Consider the following 25,058-nt stretch of genomic DNA (forward strand, 5'->3'; position numbering starts at 1 on the left):
AGTTGCACTGTGTATAACTGTAATAGAAATGAGTTGTATAAATACACAGATAATACTGGGATCCCTCCCCAGAGGAGCTGCACTGTGTATAACTGTAATAGAAATGAGTTGTATAAATACACAGATAATACTGGGATCCCTCCCCAGAGGAGCTGCACTGTGTATAACTGTAATAGAAAGGAGTTGTATAAATACACAGATATTACTGGGATCCCTCCCCAGAGGAGCTGCACTGTGTATAACTGTAATAGAAAGGAGCTGTATAAATACACAGATATTACTGGATCCCTCCCCAGAGGAGCTGCACTGTGTATAACTGTTATAGAAAGGAGTTGTATAAATACACAGATATTACTGGATCCCTCCCCAGAGGAGCTGCACTGTGTATAACTGTAATAGAAAGGAGCTGTATAAATACACAGATATTACTGGATCCCTCCCCAGAGGAGCTGCACTGTGTATAACTGTAATAGAAAGGAGCTGTATAAATACACAGATATTACTGGATCCCTCCCCAGAGGAGCTGCACTGTGTATAACTGTAATAGAAAGGAGCTGTATAAATACACAGATATTACTGGGATCCCTCCCAGAGGAGCTGCACTGTGTATAACTGTAATAGAAAGGAGTTGTATAAATACACAGATATTACTGGGATCCCTCCCCAGAGGAGCTGCACTGTGTATAACTGTAATAGAAAGGAGCTGTATAAATACACAGATATCACTGGATCCCTCCCCAGAGGAGCTGCACTGTGTATAACTAATAGAAAGGAGCTGTATAAATACACAGATATTACTGGATCCCTCCCCAGAGGAGCTGCACTGTGTATAACTGTAATAGAAAGGAGTTGTATAAATACACAGATATTACTGGATCCCTCCCCAGAGGAGCTGCACTGTGTATAACTGTAATAGAAAGGAGTTGTATAAATACACAGATATTACTGGATCCCTCCCAGAGGAGCTGCACTGTGTATAACTGTAATAGAAAGGATTGTATAAATACACAGATATTACTGGATCCCTCCCCAAGGAGCTGCACTGTGTATAACTGTAATAGAAAGGAGCTGTATAAATACACAGATATTACTGGATCCCTCCCAGAGGAGCTGCACTGTGTATAACTGTAATAGAAAGGAGCTGTATAAATACACAGATATTACTGGATCCCTCCCCAGAGGAGCGCACTGTGTATAACTAATAGAAAGGAGATGTATAAATGCACAGATATTACTGGATCCCTCCCCAGAGGAGCTGCACTGTGTATAACTGTTATAGAAAGGAGTTGTATAAATACACAGATATTACTGGATCCCTCCCCAGAGGAGCTGCACGTGTATAACTGTAATAGAAAGGAGTTGTATAAATACACAGATATTACTGGATCCCTCCCAGAGAGCTGCACTGTGTATAACTGTATAGAAAGGAGCTTTATAATACACAGATATTACTGGATCCCTCCCCAGAGGAGCTGCACTGTGTATAACTGTAATAGAAAGGAGTGTATAAATACACAGATATTACTGATCCTCCCAGAGAGCTGCACTGTTAAACTAATAGAAAGGAGGTGTTTTAATGCACAGATATTACTGGATCCCTCCCAGAGAGCTGCTCTGTGTATAACTGTAATAGAAAGGAGCTGTATAAAACACAGATATTACTGGATCCCTCCCCAGAGGAGCTGCACTGTGTATAACTGTAATAGAAAGGATTGTATAAATACACAGAATTACTGGATCCCTCCCCAGAGGAGCTGCACTTGTATAACTGTAATAGAAAGGAGCTTAAAATACCAGATATACTGGATCCCTCCCCAGAGGAGCTGCACTGTGTAAACTGTAATAGAAAGAGTTGTATAAATACACAGATATTACTGGATCCTCCCCAGAGGAGCTGCACTGTGTATAATGAATAGAAAGGAGCTTATAAATACACAGATATACTGGATCCCTCCCCAGAGGAGCTGCACGTGTATAACTGTAATAGAAAGGAGCTTTATAAATACACAATATTACTGGATCCCTCCCAGAGGAGCTGCACTGTGTATAACTGTAATAGAAAGGAGCTGTATAAATACACAGATATTACTGATCCCTCCCAAGGAGCTGCACTGTGTATAACTAATAGAAAGGAGATGTATAGATGCACAGATATTACTGGATCCCACCCAGAGGAGCTGCTCTGTGTATAACTGTAATAGAAAGGAGCTGTATAAATACACAGATATTACTGGATCCCCCCCAGAGGAGCTCACGTGTAAACTGTAATAGAAAGGATTTATAAAACACAATATTACTGGATCCCTCTCCAGAGGAGCTGCACTGTGTATAACTGTAATAGAAAGGAGTTGTAAAATACACAGATATTACTGGATCCCTCCCCAAGGAGCTGCACTGTGTAAACTGTAATAGAAAGGAACTGTATAAATACACAGATATTACTGGATCCTCCGCAGAGGAGCTGCACTGTGTATAACTGTAATAGAAAGGAACTGTATAAAACACAGATATCACTGGATCCCTCCCAGAGGAGCTGCACTGTGTATAAACTGTAATAGAAATGAGTTGTATAAATACACAGATAATACTGGGATCCCTCCCCAGAGGAGCGCACTGTGTATAACTGTAATAGAAAGGAGCCGTATAAATACACGATAATTATGGATCCCTCCCCAGAGGAGCTGCACTATGTATAACTGTAATGAAAGGAGCTGTATAAATACACAGATATTACTGGATCCCTCCCCAGAGGAGCTGCACTGTATATAACTGTAATAGAAAGGAGTTGTATAAATACACAGATATTACTGGATCCCTCCCCAGAGGAGCTGCACTGTGTATAACTGTAATAGAAAGGAGTTGTATAAATACACAGATATTACTGGATCCCTCCCCAGAGGAGCTGCACTGTGTATAACTGTAATAGAAAGGAGTTGTATAAATGCACAGATATTAATGGATCCCTCCCCAGAGGAGCTGCACTGTGTATAACTAATAGAAAGGAGATGTATAAAGGCACAGATATTACTGGATCCCTCCCCAGAGGAGCTGCACTGTGTATAACTGTTATAGAAAGGAGTTGTATAAATACACAGATATTACTGGGATCCCTCCCCAGAGGAGCTGCACTGTGTATAACTGTAATAGAAAGGAGTTGTATAAATACACAGATATTACTGGATCCCTCCCCAGAGGAGCTGCACTGTGTATAACTGTAATAGAAAGGAGCTTTATAAATACACAGATATTACTGGATCCCTCCCCAGAGGAGCTGCACTGTGTATAACTGTAATAGAAAGGAGGTGTATAAATACACAGATATTACTGGATCCCTCCCCAGAGGAGCTGCACTGTGTATAACTAATAGAAAGGAGGTGTATAAATGCACAGATATTACTGGATCCCTCACCAGAGGAGCTGCTCTGTGTATAACTGTAATAGAAAGGAGCTGTATAAATACACAGATATTACTGGATCCCTCCCCAGAGGAGCTGCACTGTGTATAACTGTAATAGAAAGGAGTTGTAATATACACAGATAATTTACTGGATCCCTCCCCAGAGGAGCTGCACTGTGTATAACTGTAATAGAAAGGAGCTTGTATAAATACACAGATATTACTGGATCCCTCCCCAGAGGAGCTGCACTGTGTATAACTGTAATAGAAAGGAGTTGTATAAATACACAGATATTACTGGGATCCCTCCCCAGAGGAGCTGCACTGTGTATAACTGTAATAGAAAGGAGCTGTATAAATACACAGATATTACTGGATCCCTCCCCAGAGGAGCTGCACTGTGTATAACTATATAGAAAGGAGTTGTATAAATCACAGATATTACTGGATCCCCCCCAGAGGAGCTGCACTGTGTATAACTGTAATAGAAAGGAGTTGTATAAATACACAGATATTACTGGATCCCTCCCCAGAGGAGCTGCACTGTGTATAACTGTAATAGAAAGGAGCTGTATAAATACACAGATATTACTGGATCCCTCCCAGAGGAGCTGCACTGTGTATAACTGTAATAGAAAGGAGTGTATAAATACACAGATATTACTGGATCCCCCCAGAGGAGCTGCACTGTGTATAACTGTAATAGAAAGGAGTGTATAAATACACAGATATTACTGGATCCCCCCCAGAGGAGCTGCACTGTGTATAACTGTAATAGAAGGAGTGTTACTGTGTATAACTGTAATAGAAAGGAGCTGTATAAATACACAGATATTACTGGATCCCTCCCAGAGGAGCTGCACTGTGTATAACTGTAATAGAAAGAAGCTGTATAAATACACAGATATACTGGATCCCTCCCAGAGGAGCTGCACTGTGTATAACTGTAATAGAAATGAGTTGTATAAATACACAGATAATACTGGGATCCCTCCCCAGAGGAGCTGCACTGTGTATAACTGTAATAGAAAGGAGTTGTATAAATACACAGATATTACTGGGATCCCTCCCCAGAGGAGCTGCACTGTGTATAACTGTAATAGAAAGGAGCTGTATAAATACACAGATATTACTGGATCCCTCCCCAGAGGAGCTGCACTGTGTATATAACTGTATAGAAAGGAGTTGTATAAATACACAGATATTACTGGATCCCTCCCCAGAGGAGCTGCACTGTGTATAACTGTAATAGAAAGGAGTTGTATAAATACACAGATATTACTGGATCCCTCCCCAGAGGAGCTGCACTGTGTATAACTGTAATAGAAAGGAGTTGTATAAATACACAGATATTACTGGGATCCCTCCCCAGAGGAGCTGCACTGTGTATAACTGTAATAGAAAGGAGCTTTATAAATACACAGATATTACTGGATCCCTCCCCAGAGGAGCTGCACTGTGTATATAACTGTAATAGAAAGGAGTTGTATAAATACACAGATATTACTGGGATCCCTCGCCAGAGGAGCTGCACTGTGTATAACTGTAATAGAAAGGAGTTGTATAAATACACAGATATTACTGGATCCCTCCCCAGAGGAGCTGCACTGTGTATAACTGTAATAGAAAGGAGCTTTATAAATACACAGATATTACTGGATCCCTCCCCAGAGGAGCTGCACTGTGTATAACTAATAGAAAGGAACTGTATAAATACACAGATATTACTGGATCCCTCCCCAGAGGAGCTGCACTGTGTATAACTGTAATAGAAAGGAACTGTATAAATACACAGATATTACTGGATCCCTCCCCAGAGGAGCTGCACTGTGTATAACTGTAATAGAAAGGAGTCGTATAAATACACAGATATTACTGGATCCCTCCCCAGAGGAGCTGCACTGTGTATAACTAATAGAAAGGAGCTGTATAAATACACAGATATTACTGGATCCCTCCCCAGAGGAGCTGCACTGTGTATAACTGTAATAGAAAGGAACTGTATAAATACACAGATATTACTGGATCCCTCCCCAGAGGAGCTGCACTGTGTATAACTAATAGAAAGGAACTGTATAAATACACAGATATTACTGGATCCCTCCCCAGAGGAGCTGCACTGTGTATAACTGTAATAGAAAGGAGTCGTATAAATACACAGATATTACTGGATCCCTCCCCAGAGGAGCTGCACTGTGTATAACTAATAGAAAGGAACTGTATAAATACACAGATATTACTGGATCCCTCCCCAGAGGAGCTGCACTGTGTATAACTGTAATAGAAAGGAACTGTATAAATACACAGATATTACTGGATCCCTCCCCAGAGGAGCTGCACTGTGTATAACTAATAGAAAGGAACTGTATAAATACACAGATATTACTGGATCCTTTCCCAGAGGAGCTGCACTGTGTATAACTGTAATAGAAAGGAGTTGTATAAATACACAGATATTACTGGATCCCTCCCCAGAGGAGCTGCACTGTGTATAACTGTAATAGAAAGGAGCTGTATAAATACACAGATATTACTGGATCCCTCCCCAGAGGAGCTGCACTGTGTATAACTGTAATAGAAAGGAGTTGTATAAATACACAAATATTACTGGATCCCTCCCCAGAGGAGCTGCACTTAATATAACTGTAATAGAAAGGAGCTTTCAGAAAAATATAAAACTTTTACTTTCATCTTTAGGAATTTTTTTGTGAAAATATCCTTATATGGATCATATTACAATACAATTTTTTTTTTGTCTAAAGCTTTTATGATTGCCGAATACTGTACACAAGCATATCTGTGTAATTTAATATTGTTCTTTACATACAATAGGCTTTTGTCAGTAATCCACTGCTTGTACTTTATATTATAAATTGCCATGAAATGCTGTGGCTATAGACCAGGGATCCCCAACCTTTTGAGCCTGTGAGCAACATTCAGAAGTAAAAGGAGTTGGAGAGCAACACTAGCACGAAAAATGTTCTTGGGTGCTGTGATTGGCCATTTGGTAGCCCCTATGTGGATTGGCAGCCTACGGAGGCTCTGTTTGGCAGTACCCCTGGTCTCTATACAACCAAAACATGTTTCCAAGACTAAAATTCAAAAATAAGCACCTGCTTTGAGGCCACTGGGAGCAACATCCAAGGGGTTGGAGAGCAACATGTTACTCATGGGCCACTGGTTGGGGATCACTGCTATAGACAATGGGCTGTATGTTTATTTGATTGCAGACAGTTCAGAGAATGTAAAATCAGGGAATTTAAAGTGTAGAAGGTCCTTGTCATTCCCAATGCCCCTATAAAATATATTGTACTAAATTATGTAATGCAATAGGGCTGCAAGTGGAGAAGGGGTACTGGGTTTTATTATGACAGATTGCCGATTTCTTAGGTCTCAAATCTTTTCTTCAGCTCAGAGACCTTAGGCTTGGAAGACGAAACACCATCTGGTTCTTGGGTTATTATATTATCTGAATGAGCATTTGGGGTATTGGCTCCTCTTTGTGTGCTGGATGTGGGGATGTTATTTGACTGGAAGTTGAGCTTTAGGGTGCTATTCATGCTGATAGAATTTGGGTTGTTGGCTTGTTGCATGTTGCAAAGCTGTTGGTCATTCCAACGTTTCGCTCTTTGGGTTTGATTTTCCTCCTTTCTATTTCCTTTCCATGTCATCCTGGGGTCCAAATCCAATGCCTGGAAACGAGATATTGCTGCACGAACGCAGGGGCCTGACGCACTGGATGAGATGCCACCACTTGTTTCCCTTTCCTCCTTACAGCGCCCACTCAGTTGCCCAGTTGGTAGGCCAGATACAGGCTTGCTTTCTTCTTTTGTGGTGGGTGGAATTTCAGACTCTGGTGATGGTATGGTAGTCTCCTTGGTGGTTACCTCTAGGTTTGACGGACATACATTTACTGTTGGTAAACTTCTATCTGTTAATTGTGATTTGACGTCTGAGGTTACGGGTGCTTGTGCTGCAGTTGGAGATATGTAATTTGTGGTTAGGGAGTCCAGGATGGGTGCTGTAGCCACTCTGGTAGAGGGTTTAGTATCACTGGTAATTGATGTCAACTGTGAGGTCACCAAAGTGTCCTCAGCAGTTAGTGATGGGTCTTCTGTGTTGAGTGAGACAATATCTGGAGTTTGAGGCTCTGAAGATAGTGAAGTGACTTCTGGGGACTCACTGTAGAAGCCTGGAGGCTCCTCGTCTTCTTCCTGCAGGTACCAAAGGCTGGAGTCTCTGGGTTGACTCATACTCAGGTCTTCATCACTTGTGGGGTTTATTGACTGAAACTAAGAGAGGTTTATGTTAGATATGTATAGATATGTACACACTGCATACTTTCTACTTGGAGATCTGCCCCAACAGGCGTGACATTCTGTTCCAGCAGTACGACTATATCTAGTGTCTGTGTCTGCATGGGGACCTGCCCGAACATGAATGTGGGTTATCCTTTGTCTATGTATAGGCAACACTCTCTTACTATTTAATTTAATCACTGATGAGAATTTCCTGTCGTCTGTTTCTGTATTTACACTGCTCTGGAAGAGCTGGTAGGCTTGTTTTGGAAATACCCTGGTACAGGCAATATCAACAAAATATAACCTTCCCCCCATCGCACAACTGCATGAACAATAGCTGATTGCAGAATTAAGCTCCTTAAATAGTCTTTAAACTTAGAATACAATCCTGCCTGGGGGGGGGGCATATCCATTGATCGTCAGGGTATGAGGAAACTATTCACATACCAGGAAGTTGCCGGGTTTCATCTGGGCTAAACAAATACAGGATATCTGGGGGTACAGGGAGTTTTCAGGTATAGAGAATATAGGTTGGCCATTCCATAGGTTGAAGGAGAAGGAAAGTCATTCTGCACTTGGGGTGCCATATGTTAGGCACCCCCAAGTGATTGTATTGACTTACCTGAAACCCTGGGCCGGTGCTCCTATCAGCGGAAAACTGCACCGGCCCGGGGTTATACCAGTGAGCACCACGGAGCATCCTCTTCCGTCTTCCACTTTCTTTGCGCGGTTTTGCACGCTCAGTAGAACAAAAATCCGAACTTTAACTAAAAAGTCGACTATTTTGTTCAACTGCGCATGCGTTTACCCTGGGAAATTAGAAGAAAGAAGAAGCCAGAAGAAGATCGCTCCATGGTGCTCACTGGGATAACCCCTGAACGGTGCAGTTTTCTGCTGATAGGAGCACCAGCCCGGGGTTTCAGGTAAGTCAATACAATCACTTGGGGAGCCTAACATTTGGCACCCCCAAGTGCAGGATGACTTTACTTCTCCTTTAATGTAGAACTCCTGCCTTCTTATGAACCAGTCATCTACCCCTGCGCTGCACTGTGTGCTGCCCTCCCTGAAACTGCTCCCCAAACAGTGGCCTATGAATGCCTATATGGATAACATGTCCCTCACACTGGCTAGAAAGGTTCATGGCAAGAGACAGAGGCCATTCTGAATGAACCTAATCCTTCTCATTTTTAGAGAGCGTCGACAAAGACAACTGTCACTTCTTTAAGCTGCCCTAACATGGTCTGTTGTTCCCAATGTGACCTGTCTCGCTCACCCGTGTGAAGTATTGGCTGTCGTCTAGATTGAAGAAGTCCAGGCTGTGGGTCCCATACAGTGCACGTTCCTCGCCAGGTGCTCTTGTGTTCAGTGTCTCAAAGATTTCCTCCAGCAAGTCCATGCCCTTTTCCTGGAGCAGCGGGAAGTCATCTTCAGCAGCAGGCATGGCTGTGCTCTCCTCCTTTCTCTCAGCCTGGGGGTAACTGGGAAGAAAAGACAGTCACATCCACGGGGCAGTAAGGATTATTTTTGCTAATCCACAATTTTTGAACAGCAACTACTGCAATAAGACAATGGCTCCCTTCAATTACAGAGAGTACCAGTAGTCCCAAAGCATACAAAGGGAGCCCTGTCATTTCCTCAAGGTCAAGGCCAGTGGTAGTACAGGGCTCCCCAGGGCAGCCATCAGGAGTTTACAACTGTTTGGGTGTCCATCATTGTTAGGGGCATTCAGAATATATAGATATACATTTTGAACTTTTGGGTTACCCCTGTAACAGGCCAATGATGATGGTGTACACTAAAGGAGCAGCTGGGTGATGCTTGCTCAGGTGGCAGAAAGTCTTTGAAAAGTCTATCCATTTTATCTGTGGCCCTGTAAAATAAAGACAAAGATGATCCTCATACCTCTCGCTGTCCCATAAATTGCTGTCTGAATACTTCTTTCCTGGTCTCCTAGGACGTGACTGAAACAATGAGAAAAAACAGATGGAAACTGGTTTGGTGTACTCAGGGACCTTGGCATATAGCTGATGATGTGGAAAGAAACTGGTCCAACAATGGAACCCATGATCATCTTGCCTAGCTTAGACAATGAAGTATGTGTATTGACCATGGTGGCCATAAAATATGTGGCCTTGACTTACGTGACCAAAGTGCTGTGTGATGGGCAATCTGTTCTGTAGCCTCTCGTGATTATGTGTTGATCCTTCATCTCCACGGAGTGAGCCTCCACGCTGGAGCTGAAACTGGTCCTGAATGGCAAACAAAAAAGGTCCCGGACTGATCAATGCAGGTCACTGTGTTAGGAATAAGCCTCACTAGGAACATTTTATATGTATATAATATTTTAGGTGTGAATATCAATGTCAAATATTAATGTCAAAGAGACAGGTAAAAGGACACATGCTGGGACAGGGAGTTGCCATAACAGTTATCTGCAGTCTCTGGGCTCTAAAGAATAGTCATAGACAAAGACAGACCCAGGTGTCAGGGTATTCGGGATAAACATTTGGCCCTGAGGTGGTGATATGTGACTTAATAGTTTCATCATAATGTGTAAATAAAGGCTAACTACAGGTTCTCGTTATAGTAGGCCAAGAGCCTATCATAAAAGCGATTACAGGATCTCAAAAGCCTTCCTTTACATATTGTGCGGGAAAGTTATGTCATCCAACAAGAAACAAGAGTCCATTTGAGCTTCTGTTTAGCCAGTTGTCTTGTGGGGTGCGACTCTAAAAACAGTATAAAAGATGAGTCCAAAGTACAGTCTGGAGTTCTGTTTTGGGGAACAGACCTTGTGTACAGGGGTCCACCTCTGAACATGAACTCTGCAGGCCCAGAGACTGACGTGCTCTCCAAGGACTGGTAACTCAGTGTCTCTTTATCATTGACAGTTATTACTTATGTGTGTGGTTATAGGGGTTTAGAGCATTCTGTTTAGTATAGTTGTTGTAACCTTTTTCTCCTTGTTCTACATACTGTGGATGTTGATTCTTGTTTAAGTTAAGGTGGCCATACAAGGGCCGATAAAAGCTGCAGACAGATCGTGTCGGCAGCTTATTGGCCCGTGTATGGGACCCCCCGACGGGCTTCACCGATCGAGATCTGGCCGAAAGTCGGCCATATCTCGATCGGATGGGACAAAAAATCCCGTCGGATCGCGGCCACATCTATTCGTTGATTCGGTCCCGCGATCCGACCGCCCGTTAGGCATCGTTAGGATCCGATCGTTGGGCCCTAGGGCCCACGATCGGATCAGCCCGATATTGTCCACCTCAAGGTGGAGACAAGGAGGAGATATTATGGCTTCTTATTTTCTGTAATTGTGTCAGTGTGTTTGATTTTATACATAAATCATCTTTTCAGTTAGAACCCACAGTTATTGTATTATTATGGACTAATATTAATATTTCACATCGATGTTGATATTGTCCATAAGAATATCTTACAACTGGTACATTGAAGATAACTGTACTAGTGGCTTATGAACTAATAGTAAATGCACTAGATACACTGCATGTATTTTACCTTCACCCCAGAGAATGCTTCCTCATTGGCTCTTACCTTTTGTTTGATGCGGGATCTCATTCCCTGTAAACCTGTCTTTGCCTGTCCTTTGGCCTGAGGGATCCATTGGAAAGCAGCCCAAGTATGACATAGACAGGAGGATAGACAATAAGGTGTTACCACATCTGCTCAGATCCTACACTTATATCCTCAGATCCCAATGGGACTGTCAGATACTCACATATCTCAGCATGTTCCTGACAGCTGGGTGTGTGCGACTCTTAACATTGTTTATGAGGGAGCCACCTCCTTTCTAGATGAAATACACAGAGATTCAAGTCATTGCTTTAGTACAACAATGCGCAACAGTAATTAATTACAACACTACACAACAGAACAAGAATGACGTACAAGGACAGTACAAGGATGATGCATAAAGGGTAGAGCCAACGCCAACTGGTTGCTCTTCATTTAAGGGTTTCAACTATTTTAGTCAATGACCATTGAGCTGCATATCATGTGAACATGGTCACACTGCCCAAATGGAGGTTCTTGTTGTACCTCTAGTCTACATGGGTCAGATGGAACCATAGCTCTCCTTATTTTACCCTAAGCCACTGCAAAAGTTTCAAAGCCAACCTTCCTGTCCTATCTCAATATGATGTGTTCCTCAACATGGCCACCACCAAATATCTCTTTAGCACTCTACAACCCTGTACTGCTTACTGTGACTTTTATAGAGTTAAGAACATTACCTGGCCTGCTTCTAGATGGAACCATGTGTATCCCGTTCCCCTTACTGCTATAATATTAAAAGAACTGTACACCCCAATTTATAACAAAGCTCTGTTGAATGGACACCTAATACAATAGGGAGAGCAAACAGCCCACTGAATTCCTTAAGAAGAACCTCACAGTCCACCTCTGTATGGGGCACAACAAGGAAAGTCATTTCTATTGAATGTTTTTTCCAATAATCATATTGGAGAACAAATGGACCATAGTGGGCTTCCTTTTCTTGGTGGGCCCTGGGCATATGCCTTTCAGGGTCGTATCTAGAAGAAGTATATCTAGAGCAACTGGACTTGCTGAGTAATCATTAAAGATGTTTGGCTGCTCAGATGAGTAGTGAAAAGTCTTCTATGATTACTCAGCAAGTCCAGTTGTTTTAGAATTACTTAGATATACCATGACCTGGATGAATGAAGGAAAACCTTCATAGACTTTCAGGGGTATAATTATAGATGAAACAGTTCCTGTGAATGCAGGGGGGCCCAGGAGGTATAGGGGTCGCCATGAGGCCCAAATAAAGAGCATTTTCAACATATATTGGTAAAACAGGACAATGGATATGATGCGGGCCCTAAAATTAATTTGCTTTGGGGCCCAGTAACATCTGGTTACGCTACTGTCACTTTTATTAAAAGGACCATCATTTCGATTCACTTAGTGCTGGAGGGTGTGCTTGAGGGATCATGTTTTCCCAGGGGTACAAGGGGGATACTTAGCTAGTGGGCAGCAGCTACGGCAAGGCTAGATGAGTAAAGCAAGTTGCTCTTGGACCAATAGACAGTTAGGGCTTGTTATCCAAATAGCATTATGCACCAGTCGGGCTTGGAAGAAACGTTAGTAACCTGGTGGCATAGTAGACAAAAACTCTCTCTCTGGGTTTCTGAATGGAACCCATTCTCTGCCTGTAGCCGGCCTAGGAATAAATTGGGAGCTCCGGTTAGTGTCAGCGCTGCAGCATTTCCCATATTTTACAGCAAATGTAGGGGGGGGGGGTATGTAAATAAATAAAGATGAAGTTTTCCTTTGGCAAAGATGGAATCCGTACCTTGAGGTGTTCCAGCCACATCTGATAGGATTTTGAGTTTCCTGCAAGTCAAATAGGAGTCGTTTAAGTGCTTGACTTTTGTACTAATACACGAGATTCCCATGAATTATTCTTGTTGGGCACTGTGTCCCCTGTCCTAGGGGCTTATATCCAGGGCAGCCATCAGGGGGGGACAGGGGGGAGAGTTGTAGGGGGCCCGAGGTTAAGGGGGGCCTGGCCACGCCACACTTACTTGATTAGCCGGGCCCCCCATCTTTCTGAGAGCTGCTGACTTCGGGAAAGCATGGACGTTTAAGGGGCCCTGGCCACCAATTTTCTTATAATGGGGGGGCCTGGCCACCAATTTTTTTCTCATGTGGGGTCCTATACACCAATTTTTTATTAACATGTGGGAACCCTAGCCACCAATATTTTTTTTGTTTTTTTACTGTGTGGTGGGGAGAGCCGGCCTGTAGACGGGGCTTGCGGTGGGCGCAGCCCAGGTAATGTTGTCGTATGGGGCCCTGCGATTTCTGATGGCGGTCCTGCTTATATGACAAGTACAGCCAACAGAAATAAAGTAAATGTATCTTTATATCGTCTCATAGAGTGATGAATAAAACATACAATTTCCTTCCCAATTTGCTTTAGAATGAAATGTTTTATGCAAAGAAATGTTGTTTACTATTAATAGTAGGGGGCACTTTTGCCTTTCATATCTGACTGTTTAACAGGGTTGGACTGGCCCGACGGGACACTGGGAAAAAGCCTAGTGGGCCCCCATTTCTCGTGGGCCCTGCCGGCCTGGACCCACTTGCAGCTGCTGGCAGAGCCCGACCTCTCCCCCGACGCATGAAGAAATAACGTTTGTTAAAGAAGGTATGAGTTGGCGCAGGAGAGGGGGACAGACTTGGATTTGTAACGGGGCCCGTGTGGCAGCCCCCGTGGGCACAGACCACCCCCCCAGTCCGACGATGCTGTTCAACATAAAGCAGCTGTATAGAGGGATGTATGATCCTAAAGGAGCTTGAGTGCTGAGAGTGGCAGAGACTATTGCGCGCCCATCTCTCAGGGATTAATGTCAGAGAAAGGGCTAAGTACAGCAGTGTTTGTATATCGCCCTCTGCTGGGGAATGATCATATGGTGGAACAGTGCTTGTTACATACCTCAGTAGGTGACACTTTGGGGGCCCATTTATAAAAACCGGAAAACTTTGCAACCAGTAACCCACAGCAACCAATCAGGGATTAGCATTTTTCATACAGCTGCAGGATGAACAATGAAATCAGTCGGCATGCACCGAATCCACTATTTTGGATTCGGCCGAACCCCTCAAATCCTTCGCAAATCTGAATCCTAATTTGCATATGCAAAACGGGTAGGGAGGGAAAAACATTTTTTACTTCCTTGTTTTGTGACAAAAAGTCACGTGATTTCCCACCCAGCCCCTAAATTACATATGCAAATTAGTATTCGGATTCGATTTGGCCAGGCAGAAGGATTCCGGCAAATCCGAATCCTGCTGAAAAAGGCCGTATCCTGACCGAATGCTGGATTTGGTGCATCCTTAAAAATCAAACGTGTGATTGGTTGCCATGGGTTACTGCCCTGGAGCAGTGTTTATAAATGCCTCCCTTTGTCCCTAATAATGACTCACCGGAGAGGCCGCAGTTGGTAATCTCCTGTTCAAATGCATCCGTAAATCCGACCCCAGCGTTTAACTTCTCCAGGCGACTGTCTATAAACTGTGAAAATATTTCTTTTTTTTTAATAACACGTGGTTGTGAGAGGCAAGTGTAAAACAAGGGGGGTAATGAAACATTAGAAGCTAACGTACAAGCCAAGTTCTCAAAAAGAGGTGCCATTTTTTTTAATGGTAAACTAACAACCAATCAGCAGTGAGTTCTCGTCAATCTGCTGCAGTTATGTTACTAAAAGCAAACTGCTGATTGGATGTTGTGACTGTTGGACTGCTGCTTCCTAAAAAACACAAAAATGTTCACCTAGGGGCCGATTCACCAAGGGTCGAATATCGATTTTAATCCAACGATCGAAGGAATATCCTTCGATCAAAAAAAGTTAGCCAAGCCTATGGGGATCTTCCCCATAGGCTAACATTGAGTTCGGTAGCTTTTAGATGGCGAACTAGGGGGTCGAAGTTTTTTCTTAAAGAGACAGTACTTCGACTATCGAATGGTCGAACGATTTTTAGTTCGAATCCTTCGATTCGAAGTCGTAGTCGAAGGTCGTAGTAGCCCATTCGATGGTCGAAGTAGCCCAAAAAACTATACGTTTTTTTACTTCAAATCCTTCACTCGAAGTTAGTGAATCGGCCCCCTAGTGTACCTGCAAACAATGTGCAATAAAGTGTAAATGTGTAGGTATGGGATCCATTATCCGGAAACCCTCAGAATTGCAGAAAGGCTGTCTCCCAAAGACTCCATTTTATCTAAATAATACAAGTTTTAAAAAATGATTTCCTTTTTCTGTGTAATAATACTTGATCCCAACTAAGATATAATTAATCCTTATTGGAAGCAAAACCAGCCTTAAGGTTTGAAGATCCAAATTACAGAAAGATCCCAAACCTCAGGTCCCGACCAGTCTGGATAACAGGTCCCATACCTGTAAAGAAATAGTCAAATTTTTCATATACCCTTTGACCACAGGCAAATAAATGGGAACATAAGCCCATGGGCCCATATTGGCCACAGTCCATTTCTGATTGTCAGACCTGAGTGAAGAGCTGGAGGTGAATGGCGTTCTGCAGGAAGCTTCTCATGGCGCTGCACTTGTGATTCAGAAAGGACTCCTGGCAGAAACATATTGCCTGGCCCTGTACAGAGGAGATTTAAATATCAAAGTGGAGGAAACCAAAGGAATCAAATAGAAATAGTTCAAGAGCTGTTGGCCAGCAGTGCCAGATAAAGTTCTATTGGTGCTTAAATGTTCAAGCCGTAGCTCTCCAGTATTTGCCCATCTCTGAATTATGTTGTTCTCCCCTATTCAGCTGGGTGCCCTAGCCTTCCTGCAGGGACACGGAATGTTCTTTTCTATTACGAACCCTTATTACATGGATTGCTGTTAATTGCATCCTAACGGGATACTGTCTTGGGAAAACATGTTTTTTTTCAAAGCTCCTTAGTTAATAGTGCTGCTCCAGCAGAATTCTGCACTGAAATCTGTTTTTCAAAAGAGCAAACAGATTTTTTTATATTTAATTTTAAAATCTGACATGGGGCTAGACATATTGTCAGTTTTCCAGCTATTTGAAAAAAACATGTTTTCCCATTACAATATGTAATAAGGGTTCGTAATAGAAAAGAACATTCCGTGTCCCTGCAGGAAGGCTAGGGCACCCAGCTGAATAGGGGAGAACAACATAATTCAGAGATGGGCAAACAACTGATGCCTAACCCTCAACCCTGGAGTGCTACAGCTTAAACATAAAATGGAGTTCTAACAATTATTACACTATACAGTATATATATATATAGTCAATATTCAGATAAAAATATGGCATTCAAATATAGACAATAAGAGCAAAGCAGACAATAATTAGCCTCCAAATAAAGATATAGAAGAAGAGAAAAGCGTGCCTACCGGAGTATAGATGAGGGCATCCCTGTATCCCCCAAACAGCAGTGCCTGTGCCTTGAGAAACACATGAGACACCCCATCGCCCATTACTGCACACGGCTTTTTGAGTCGGAGCTTTAGTAGAGAAACCTGAAATAGAAATAGTACAACCCAGTCATCTCTGATGCATTTAATATGTACTTCTGTTGTATTTAATAATTAAGGAGCATTTGAGCCAAATCAAGGAGACGAACAATAAAGTACTGTATTCAGAGATTTAAGACAGTTTCCAGCTAATAAATCTGATGTTGAGCATAGTTCATAGAACGGCTGAGACAGTAGGGAATTGTAGTTCTCAGAAGTATAAGGGAGAAGTTATCCTACCACATGAGGAGGGAGATTATCCAAGTCCTTGAATGGAGTCTCCAAGTTGTTCGTGTCCATATTAAATATCACTACATCTTCCAGGCTCTTAATGTTCACTTTCTGCAAAAGAACCAACATATAGAGAATGGGCACTGGGCATTCCAACCTCCACTCACAGGATTTGGAAAAACTAGATCCGATCGTCATTATTATCCATGACCTCTCTTCGTAAAAACTGTTATTTGACCTGTGATTTGTTGAAGGGATAAACTCACCTCCATCAGACTACTGTGAACTCCGATCAGGTAAGGCATAGGGGCACTGAGATGAGAAGGAAAAAAGTGTAACATAAACTTAATAAACAAACAGTATATTATTCTGCTTCAGACTCAAAATATGGAATGAGAAGACAGGCAGGTCTAAGTTGAGTAAAAAAAAGGGAATTGGATATATAGAGACTAACTAACTCAAGGTGGCCATACATGGGCAGATCCGCTCATTTGGAGAGGTCACCAAACAAGCGGATCTTGCCCCGATTTGCCCACCTTGAGTGGGCGATATCGGGCTGATCAGATCATGGGGCCCAACGATTGGCTTACAATGTCGGGAATGCAGGCTGTCACAGTGAGGACTGCATTAATGGACCAATAAGGTCCTTGATCCGATGGGTTTACCTGGTATCCTGGTGGGTCAGTCTGACACTGTATATTTGTGTCCCTCTGTATATTAACATATAAGCTCTGCAGGGTGGGGGTTCACTTCCCCCAATAGTTCCTTCTCCCTGTATTGTATCTGTGTCTTTCTGTATATTGGAGTGTAAGCTCTGCAGGGCAGGATTCCCTTCTCCCATCGGTTCCCTCTCCCTGCATTGTATCTGCATTTTTGGACTGGTACACCAGGAGCCCACCCAAAAACCTTACAGCAGGGCCCACTATTATTATTCTTGCCCCTATTCCCCTAGTCTCTTTTCTTTACATACAATAATCTATTATTCCATCTATTTAGCCTCTTTGTTCTCATAGAAACAGGGAATGACCATGAAATAGGCCAAATGTTTCGCTGCATGAGGGTCCACTGACACCTGGGCCCACCAGGAGTTTTTCTGGTATCCCAGTGGGCCAGTCCAACACTAGTGGGCATAGAGTGAAAGAGTAGAAAGCCCAAGTTCCCAGCCTCTAACCTGCAGTAGTCCAACAGATGGGGCGGTAGTGTGGGGATGTAGATGTGCTGCCAGTACATCGGGTACAGGAGGGCCGCAGAGGCATGAACACAGGCTGTGAGCTACCATAGAAATATATAGAGAACATCAACATTATTTTGGTTCTAAGCACAGGTTTAGTCATTTTATTGCCATAAATGTGATAACGTGTGCTTCAATATGATACAGAATAGGAAAACCATTGGTGCAAAAACAGGTGACAACTTAAAAACTCACTGTGCTGAGCTTGCTGGAGGTAATGAGGATCCTTCTCTCACACAATAGGCTGGAATATAAATGCAGCATGGTGTCCACTTGAACTGCTACCAGGAACTCTGTAAGATTTCTCTAAGACAAATGACCACCAATGAGTCTCAGTATGAGACCTCTTGCAGTCACCAAAAAAGCCAAACAGAGCAAACAGAAAACACGTGAGCTGACCAAGGAAGGAGGAACACTGTCCACTGGTGAAGGAGAATTAGAAACCAACAGGGCATGAGTTAGAAACTCTCAGAAAGAAATAGTGGAAGAATGATAAAACAAGAGAAAATGGAACCCACCAGAGATAGAAAGATCCCCAATGCAAGAGAGAGAACACTGAAGAACTTACATTCTCTGGTACTGATGGAAGTCGTGTAGGGTCAGGAGCAATGAAATATGAAAGCTGTGGGAATAAAGAAGCAAAGAATCTCTAGCGATGCCCAACCTTTTGGACCAATCAATCAATATACAAATTGTGTAAGGGACAAAACTGTATCAGATTGATAATATATCATATAAAGAACTAAGTGCCCAGCTTTGTTACTCAATCACTGCATTTTGCACTGTACATACAACCCTCTATGTATGAGTATGTGCTCCCTGGTTTCAGTGTTTCTACCCAAATCACTTTGTAACAGTTGGAAGCGCACCGGTAAGGTTCAGCATCTATATTTGGTCCAGGCAAGGTTGCCCAATGTCAATCGATTGTTCCAGTCTGCAGTTCTATACAAATAGTTTAATGTCCCCTGGTGTCCTATGATTCCAGTCACAAGACACCTTCAGACCAAGCATAAAACTATGTAGACGCAAGATCAAGTGATTCTTAGAAGACTAAGGAATAAGAAGGGCTTTTTTTTTGTTCAGGTTCTTTAGTAAACATACTATTTATACTTATAGACTAAAGATAAACAAAGAACGTACCATTTCCAGGCTAAGTGCTGTGTTTTCTTGGGGCACAGGATGGTGATACACAGTTTGTAATAAATCGCATATCTCAACAGACTGCGGAACAAGGCAAGGAAAGTGAGGAGAGAACACAATGAAATACTGATCAATTCTTACAAAGCCAGAAACATGGCTACACTAATTATTCCTACACACCAAAAGAGGAGGCTCTTGGATCTAGATAAGGGGGTTATTTAATATAGGTCGAGTGTTAAGAGTTTTTTCGATACCTCCAATGAACTTAAATGAAATGATGATTTCTTATTTAAGAAAAAACTCAAATGGAAAAACTTGATTCAGCGAGTTCGAGTATGAATTGATCACGTTTTTGTCAAATAAAAAAATCTGAATCGCTCAAATTTTCAGGCAAAACCCTCTGAAAAAAAATTGAACATTATGATTCATGAAGGCTATTAACATCTTCAAATGGTTCAAAGGACCTCTTCCATTGACTCCTACATGATCTGGACATGTTTTAGATGGTATATTTTCAGATTTGAGGTCGGGGTATGATATAAAATCAAAACTCGAATTTTCGTGGAAAACACAACTTGACCCTTAATAAATCCACCCTTAAAGGGGAAGGAAACCTCGTCGGCGCTAACCCCCCTCCCCCCTCCCGTGTATTGCCCCCCCTCCCTCCTCCCCCCTGGCCTACCCCTCCCGCTGGGCAAATGCCCCTAACTTGTTACTTACCTTTCTGCGCAGGTCCAGTCCAGGGAGTTCACAGGCGACATCTTCTTCCACGCGATCTTCTTCCTCCTTTGACCGGCGTTTTTGCGCATGCGCAGTAGGATCGTTTCGCCGGTACGGATCTACTGCGCATGCGCCAAAAGTCACGTGCATGCGCAGTAGATCGTACTGGCGAAATGATCCTATTGCGCATGCGCCGGTCAAAGGAGGAAGAAGATCGCGTGGAAGAAGATGTCGCCTGTGAACTCCCTGGACTGGACCTGCGCAGAAGGGTAAGTAACAAGTTAGGGGCATTTGCCCAGCGGGACGGGTAGGCCAGGGGGGAGGAGGGAGGGGGGGCAATACACGGGAGGGGGGGAGGGGGGTTAGCGCCGACGAGGTTTCCTTCCCCTTTAAGTGTATCTGTGATCCATTTGTCCATACGTGTAGAGGGCCAAAATAACCTTTTGATTCAAAGATTTGGTCTTCACCATCTGAAAATGAGATTAGGATAAAAGAAAAATGCACAAAAGGATGAGCCTACAAAGAGCATCATATACAAGAGATGAAGAAAAAAGGATAGTGTGAAAAAGTGAGAGCTTCAGGACAGACACAGGAGTCACCACAAGATGGACGTATGGCCGTCTGTCTCACCTGATCCTTTGCTAGATATTCTGCAATGTTGTTGAGAAGTTTGTAGAAATGCTCAAACCAGGGGAGACAGCTGCAAAACAAAGACCAGGTTATGGGCAAGAGCAGTTTATTGTTGTGTGTTTTTAAAGGTATCCGCATGGACAACATTTAGAGCGAGGAGATTGTTTCCTCATTTTCATGCAAAGCAGAAGGAATCCTGTGAAAGAAAATGGAATACCAAATAGCAGTGATCCCCAACCAGTAGCTCGTGAGTAACATGTTGCTCTTCAACCCCTTGGATGTTGCTCACAGTGGCCTCAAAGCAGGAGATTATTTTTTGTTGTGTGTTTTTAAAGGTATCCGCATGGACAACATTTAGAGCGAGGAGATTGTTTCCTCATTTTCATGCAAAGCAGAAGGAATCCTGTGAAAGAAAATGGAATACCAAATAGCAGTGATCCCCAACCAGTAGCTCGTGAGTAACATGTTGCTCTTCAACCCCTTGGATGTTGCTCACAGTGGCCTCAAAGCAGGAGATTATTTTTAAATTCCAGTGGCTGCGTAAAAACCAGGTTCACTGCCAAACAAAGCCTCAATGTAGGTTGACAATCCACAGGAGCTACTAAATGGCCAATCACAGCCCTTATTTGGCACCCCAGGAAAATTTTTCATGCTAGTGTTGCTCTCAAACTCCTTTTACTTCTGAATGTTGCTCACGGGTTGTAAAGGTTAGGGATCCCTGCCCTATAGGCTAAAGCTGACCCACTGGGTCCTGAAGTTGGGGCAGACCAGACTACACATGACCTTATTGGGTCTTGTCATTGTTGCCAGCTCCACCACAGTGTAGCACAGCTCCAGGGGGTGGTACCTTCTGTAAACTGGCCTAAAGCTATAGGCCTACCGGACATGTTTTAAGACCGGACCTTTTTTTAAAGTGAAAATGGTACCATGCCTGATTCTATAACCACATGTTCAACAGGAAATTAAGGTAAATATGAATTCTAATCAAACTCCCGAATCAACAGATGCGGACATGAGTTAATACATCAGAGTATCTGCATCACATTTGGGTGAGCTGTTACATTATACTGAGAAGATATCTTGGATGACAGATACCCAGCTTTGTTATATGGGATCCATAATTTACTGTTACTCGCAGGGGCTATCCTGGCCCCCGCTCCCCCAGAAATTCGCTCTTAAAGTACCAGGAGCAGCATTTTTGCTGCCCCTGGTACCTAGTGGGGCGCTGCCGCCTGAGGCAACAGCCTCAACTTGCCTCATTGGCGGAGCACCCCTGGTTACTCTTGACTGAATTTTATGTTCGGCTTCTTGCCAACAAGGGTTTCTATAACATAAAGGAAGATGGATGGAATTCCATGCTTGGTGGATAAATCTGTTTGCTTGGGTATTTCTAAGACAATGCTCAGTTTATATTCTCACCCACCAAGACATAGAATCTCCTCCTAAAACAGGCCTCCTACCCATAAGAGTCACCTGAGAATGCAGAGGCAACTTCTGGAGGCAACAGACAGACGGCAGAACCCAAAGCGTTGAAAGCCCAGAAGATCTGTCAATGTAAAGCTGAAATGCTGGACTGATGGATTCTCCCATCTAAAAGCAAGAAAATGATGAGATGAGGAAATGAAAAAACAAGAGCAAAAACCTGATAAAATAAAGAAACACACACATACAAATGCATGTATATATATATATATATACACATTGGGGCAGATTTACTAAAGAGCGAAGTGGACGTCGCTAGCGGAAAACTCGCCAGAAATCTCATTCTAAGTGACATCGCCAATTTACTAACAGGCGTAGAGGACAATTCGCAAGCAAAAGAGACCATTGCTAGCGTAGTTTCACACCCTATCGGCAGGTGAATTTTCACTCAGGCAAACAATCGTTTATCCACAAATTCACTAAAGTGCGAATTTTACAGAACGTTACCTCTTTCCCCAGAGTTCCCTTCGCCACCTTAGACCTGGGGAACTGATAAAATGAAGCTACATCCTCCTCAATCTTATGTCAGTGACATCATATCCTGTATGTTGAAAAGACGTATAAAACGCTGGTGTTTTTCATCTTTTAAAGTGAGATTGTCTTCAAAAGTCCTAACTATTAAAAATGTTTGTGTTAACATTTTTTCCAACCATTTGAGGGGCATGCCACATTAGTTTTAGGGTGGGCTCATGTCTAGGGCATTAGAGGATCTATTTTGTCTTTATTTTGCTTCCTTGGATATTTGTAATAATAAGTGGCCACTTCAAGCATTTGCACCAACATCTCTAATAAAGACGTCTATATGACCGATATGTACCCGTCCTATTCAAATTAACCTAAGCGTAAGTGTACTAATGAAGTTTCACTAGGCAGAAATGAATGCTTGCGAACGTTTACTATGAAATTCTCGCGCTGACGAATTAACGCTAGCGAAACTCTTCCAGCGTTCGGCTACAGGGACGCAAATTTGCATTTTAGTGAATTAGCGTAGTGGTAACAAATTTAAGCCTGGCAAAGTGTGGTTCAATGTGTGGGGCGAAGATTCGCCCTTTAGTGAATTTGCCCCAATATCTCTACGTGTATAACAGTAGCCTGATCTTTCCAGATGATGACATCCTCACCAAAAGTCTCAAAGAAGAAAAAGTTGAGAGGCAAGCCGGACAGGGATTTCTATTGAATTCAGTAGAAACAGGAACGTTGGGCAATCAAACCTTATGCGTTTCAGGTTGCGCCCTTAATCATTGGCGTAGCCAAATCTCTTACTCATGTCTTTGTGTCCATGGCTGTTTGACCACCGAGCTTTCATCAATCGATTATAACTCCAAGACAGAAGTCTTTATTGGGTACTCCACAAGATTTGTATGTGTATGGCCACCAAATCTCAGGACATGTCCCAAATGTTAGAAATTTCAGGTTGCAATCTGATATCAAATAATATATAGTGAATAAAGTACCCCCTCTTGTAAAATATAAGGATATTATAAGTTACCGAGGAGTTTTCATGAACCACTGTTTTTATACAGGTCATGGAAATCCGAGGTTACTTCTAATATCCTTATATTTTGCAACTGGGGGTACTTTATCTATTATAATACATTTTAGTGAGTCATGTGACAGAAATGACATCAGAACTCACCGTTTATAAGGATATCATTTACAGGATATTCATGGCTTTTGTGTATTACATATATATAAACCATATATTGATGGGAGGAAATGAAAGAAAGTAAACTCAGGAAAGGAAATGGCCTGGAGAACACAGAACACATTATATGGAGTAGGACATACACATCTTACCTCTCAACATCAAATGGAAAACAGAATCTTGTTAGCGTTGTTACAGAATCCTGAGAAAAGATCAGAGACTTAAGTTTAAACCACCCGTGGATAATGATAGGCATGAAGGGAAAAGGAGAATGGAAAAGACAGGTACGAATATGTTGAGGATGTTATAGGCAGATGATGATCTGTAGAAGAAACCTGCACTCCATTTATTCAGAATTTCTAGTGGTTATCTTGTTCCCTGGATGTCTGTCTGATGTCTGAACATTACGGCTAAGTGTGGCGCCCATGGGTGTCTATATGGTAGATATGACCTTATTTGTACTGTATGTGCAGGTTTGGTTCCACATTAACACATCAACTATTTGGCTTCATAAGTGATCTAGAATGATCAAAACTTGCTGTTGTTTGTTCCCTGAACCGAGCCCTGCCTTCCCCGAATATAAAAAGCAAAAGACATATCCAAATATATTAACAAAACATAATTCCATATAAATATACTGATGAATATATCACAGAACAGTGGCAGAAACATAATAATAGGTACATGCCCCCCCCCATGAAAAGGGTCTACATTGAAGCACATCTGGGGCCCTCTTTAAAGGAATTGTTCAGTATAAAAATAAAAACTGGGTAAATAGATAGGCTGTGCAAAATAAAAATTGTTTCTAATATAGTTAGTTAGGCAAAAATGTAATGTATGAAGGCTGGAGTGACTGGATGTGTAACATAATAGCCAGAACACTACATTCTGCTTTTCAGCTCTCTTGATTTCCACTGATTGGTTACCAGGCATTAACCAATCAGAGACTTGAGGGGGGGGGGCACATGGGTCATATCTGTTGCTTTTGAATCTGAGCTGAATGCTGAGGATCAATTGCAAACTCACTGAACAGTTATGTCCCATGTGGCCCCCCTTAAAGTCACTGACTAACTCAGAGTTAGAGAGCTGAAAAGCAGGAAGTAGTGTTCTGGCTATTATGTTACACATCCAGTCACTCCAGCCTTTATACATTACATTTTTGGCTAAATAACTATATTAGAAACATTATTTATTTTGCACAGACTATCTATTTACCCAGTTTTTATTTTCACACTGA

At 42.5% G+C, this 25,058-nt stretch overlaps 1 protein-coding gene across 3 annotated transcripts in view; it reads right to left on the reverse strand.

The window, feature by feature from the left end:
- Nucleotides 1–6,236: 6,236 nt before the first annotated feature.
- The window catches only part of dennd1c.L (DENN/MADD domain containing 1C L homeolog), a 29,332-nt gene continuing 10,510 nt past the window's right edge, over nucleotides 6,237–25,058 (reverse strand). For 2 of the 3 annotated variants that reach the window (XM_041587308.1, XM_018253726.2), the window contains 19 exons: nucleotides 23,974–24,023; nucleotides 22,168–22,284; nucleotides 20,695–20,764; nucleotides 19,345–19,425; nucleotides 18,773–18,826; nucleotides 18,400–18,510; nucleotides 18,145–18,245; nucleotides 17,240–17,285; nucleotides 16,983–17,084; nucleotides 16,623–16,748; nucleotides 15,754–15,855; nucleotides 14,677–14,764; nucleotides 13,040–13,080; nucleotides 11,444–11,515; nucleotides 11,260–11,316; nucleotides 9,840–9,947; nucleotides 9,601–9,659; nucleotides 8,972–9,176; nucleotides 6,237–7,689 (listed from right to left, as the gene is read on the reverse strand). In XM_041587308.1, the coding sequence (XP_041443242.1) occupies nucleotides 6,784–7,689; nucleotides 8,972–9,176; nucleotides 9,601–9,659; nucleotides 9,840–9,947; nucleotides 11,260–11,316; nucleotides 11,444–11,515; nucleotides 13,040–13,080; nucleotides 14,677–14,764; nucleotides 15,754–15,855; nucleotides 16,623–16,748; nucleotides 16,983–17,084; nucleotides 17,240–17,285; nucleotides 18,145–18,245; nucleotides 18,400–18,510; nucleotides 18,773–18,826; nucleotides 19,345–19,425; nucleotides 20,695–20,764; nucleotides 22,168–22,284; nucleotides 23,974–24,023 (2,496 nt within the window). In that variant the 3' untranslated portion in view covers nucleotides 6,237–6,783. Of the gene's footprint in view, nucleotides 7,690–8,971; nucleotides 9,177–9,600; nucleotides 9,660–9,839; nucleotides 9,948–11,259; nucleotides 11,317–11,443; nucleotides 11,516–13,039; nucleotides 13,081–14,676; nucleotides 14,765–15,753; nucleotides 15,856–16,622; nucleotides 16,749–16,982; nucleotides 17,085–17,239; nucleotides 17,286–18,144; nucleotides 18,246–18,399; nucleotides 18,511–18,772; nucleotides 18,827–19,344; nucleotides 19,426–20,694; nucleotides 20,765–22,117; nucleotides 22,142–22,167; nucleotides 22,285–23,973; nucleotides 24,024–25,058 lie in introns of those variants that run through there. The other variant, XM_041587309.1, reaches the window with a different exon arrangement.

The sequence above is a fragment of the Xenopus laevis genome, chromosome 3L (genome assembly GCF_017654675.1).
Source record: "Xenopus laevis strain J_2021 chromosome 3L, Xenopus_laevis_v10.1, whole genome shotgun sequence".
Classification (NCBI taxonomy): domain Eukaryota; kingdom Metazoa; phylum Chordata; class Amphibia; order Anura; family Pipidae; genus Xenopus; species Xenopus laevis.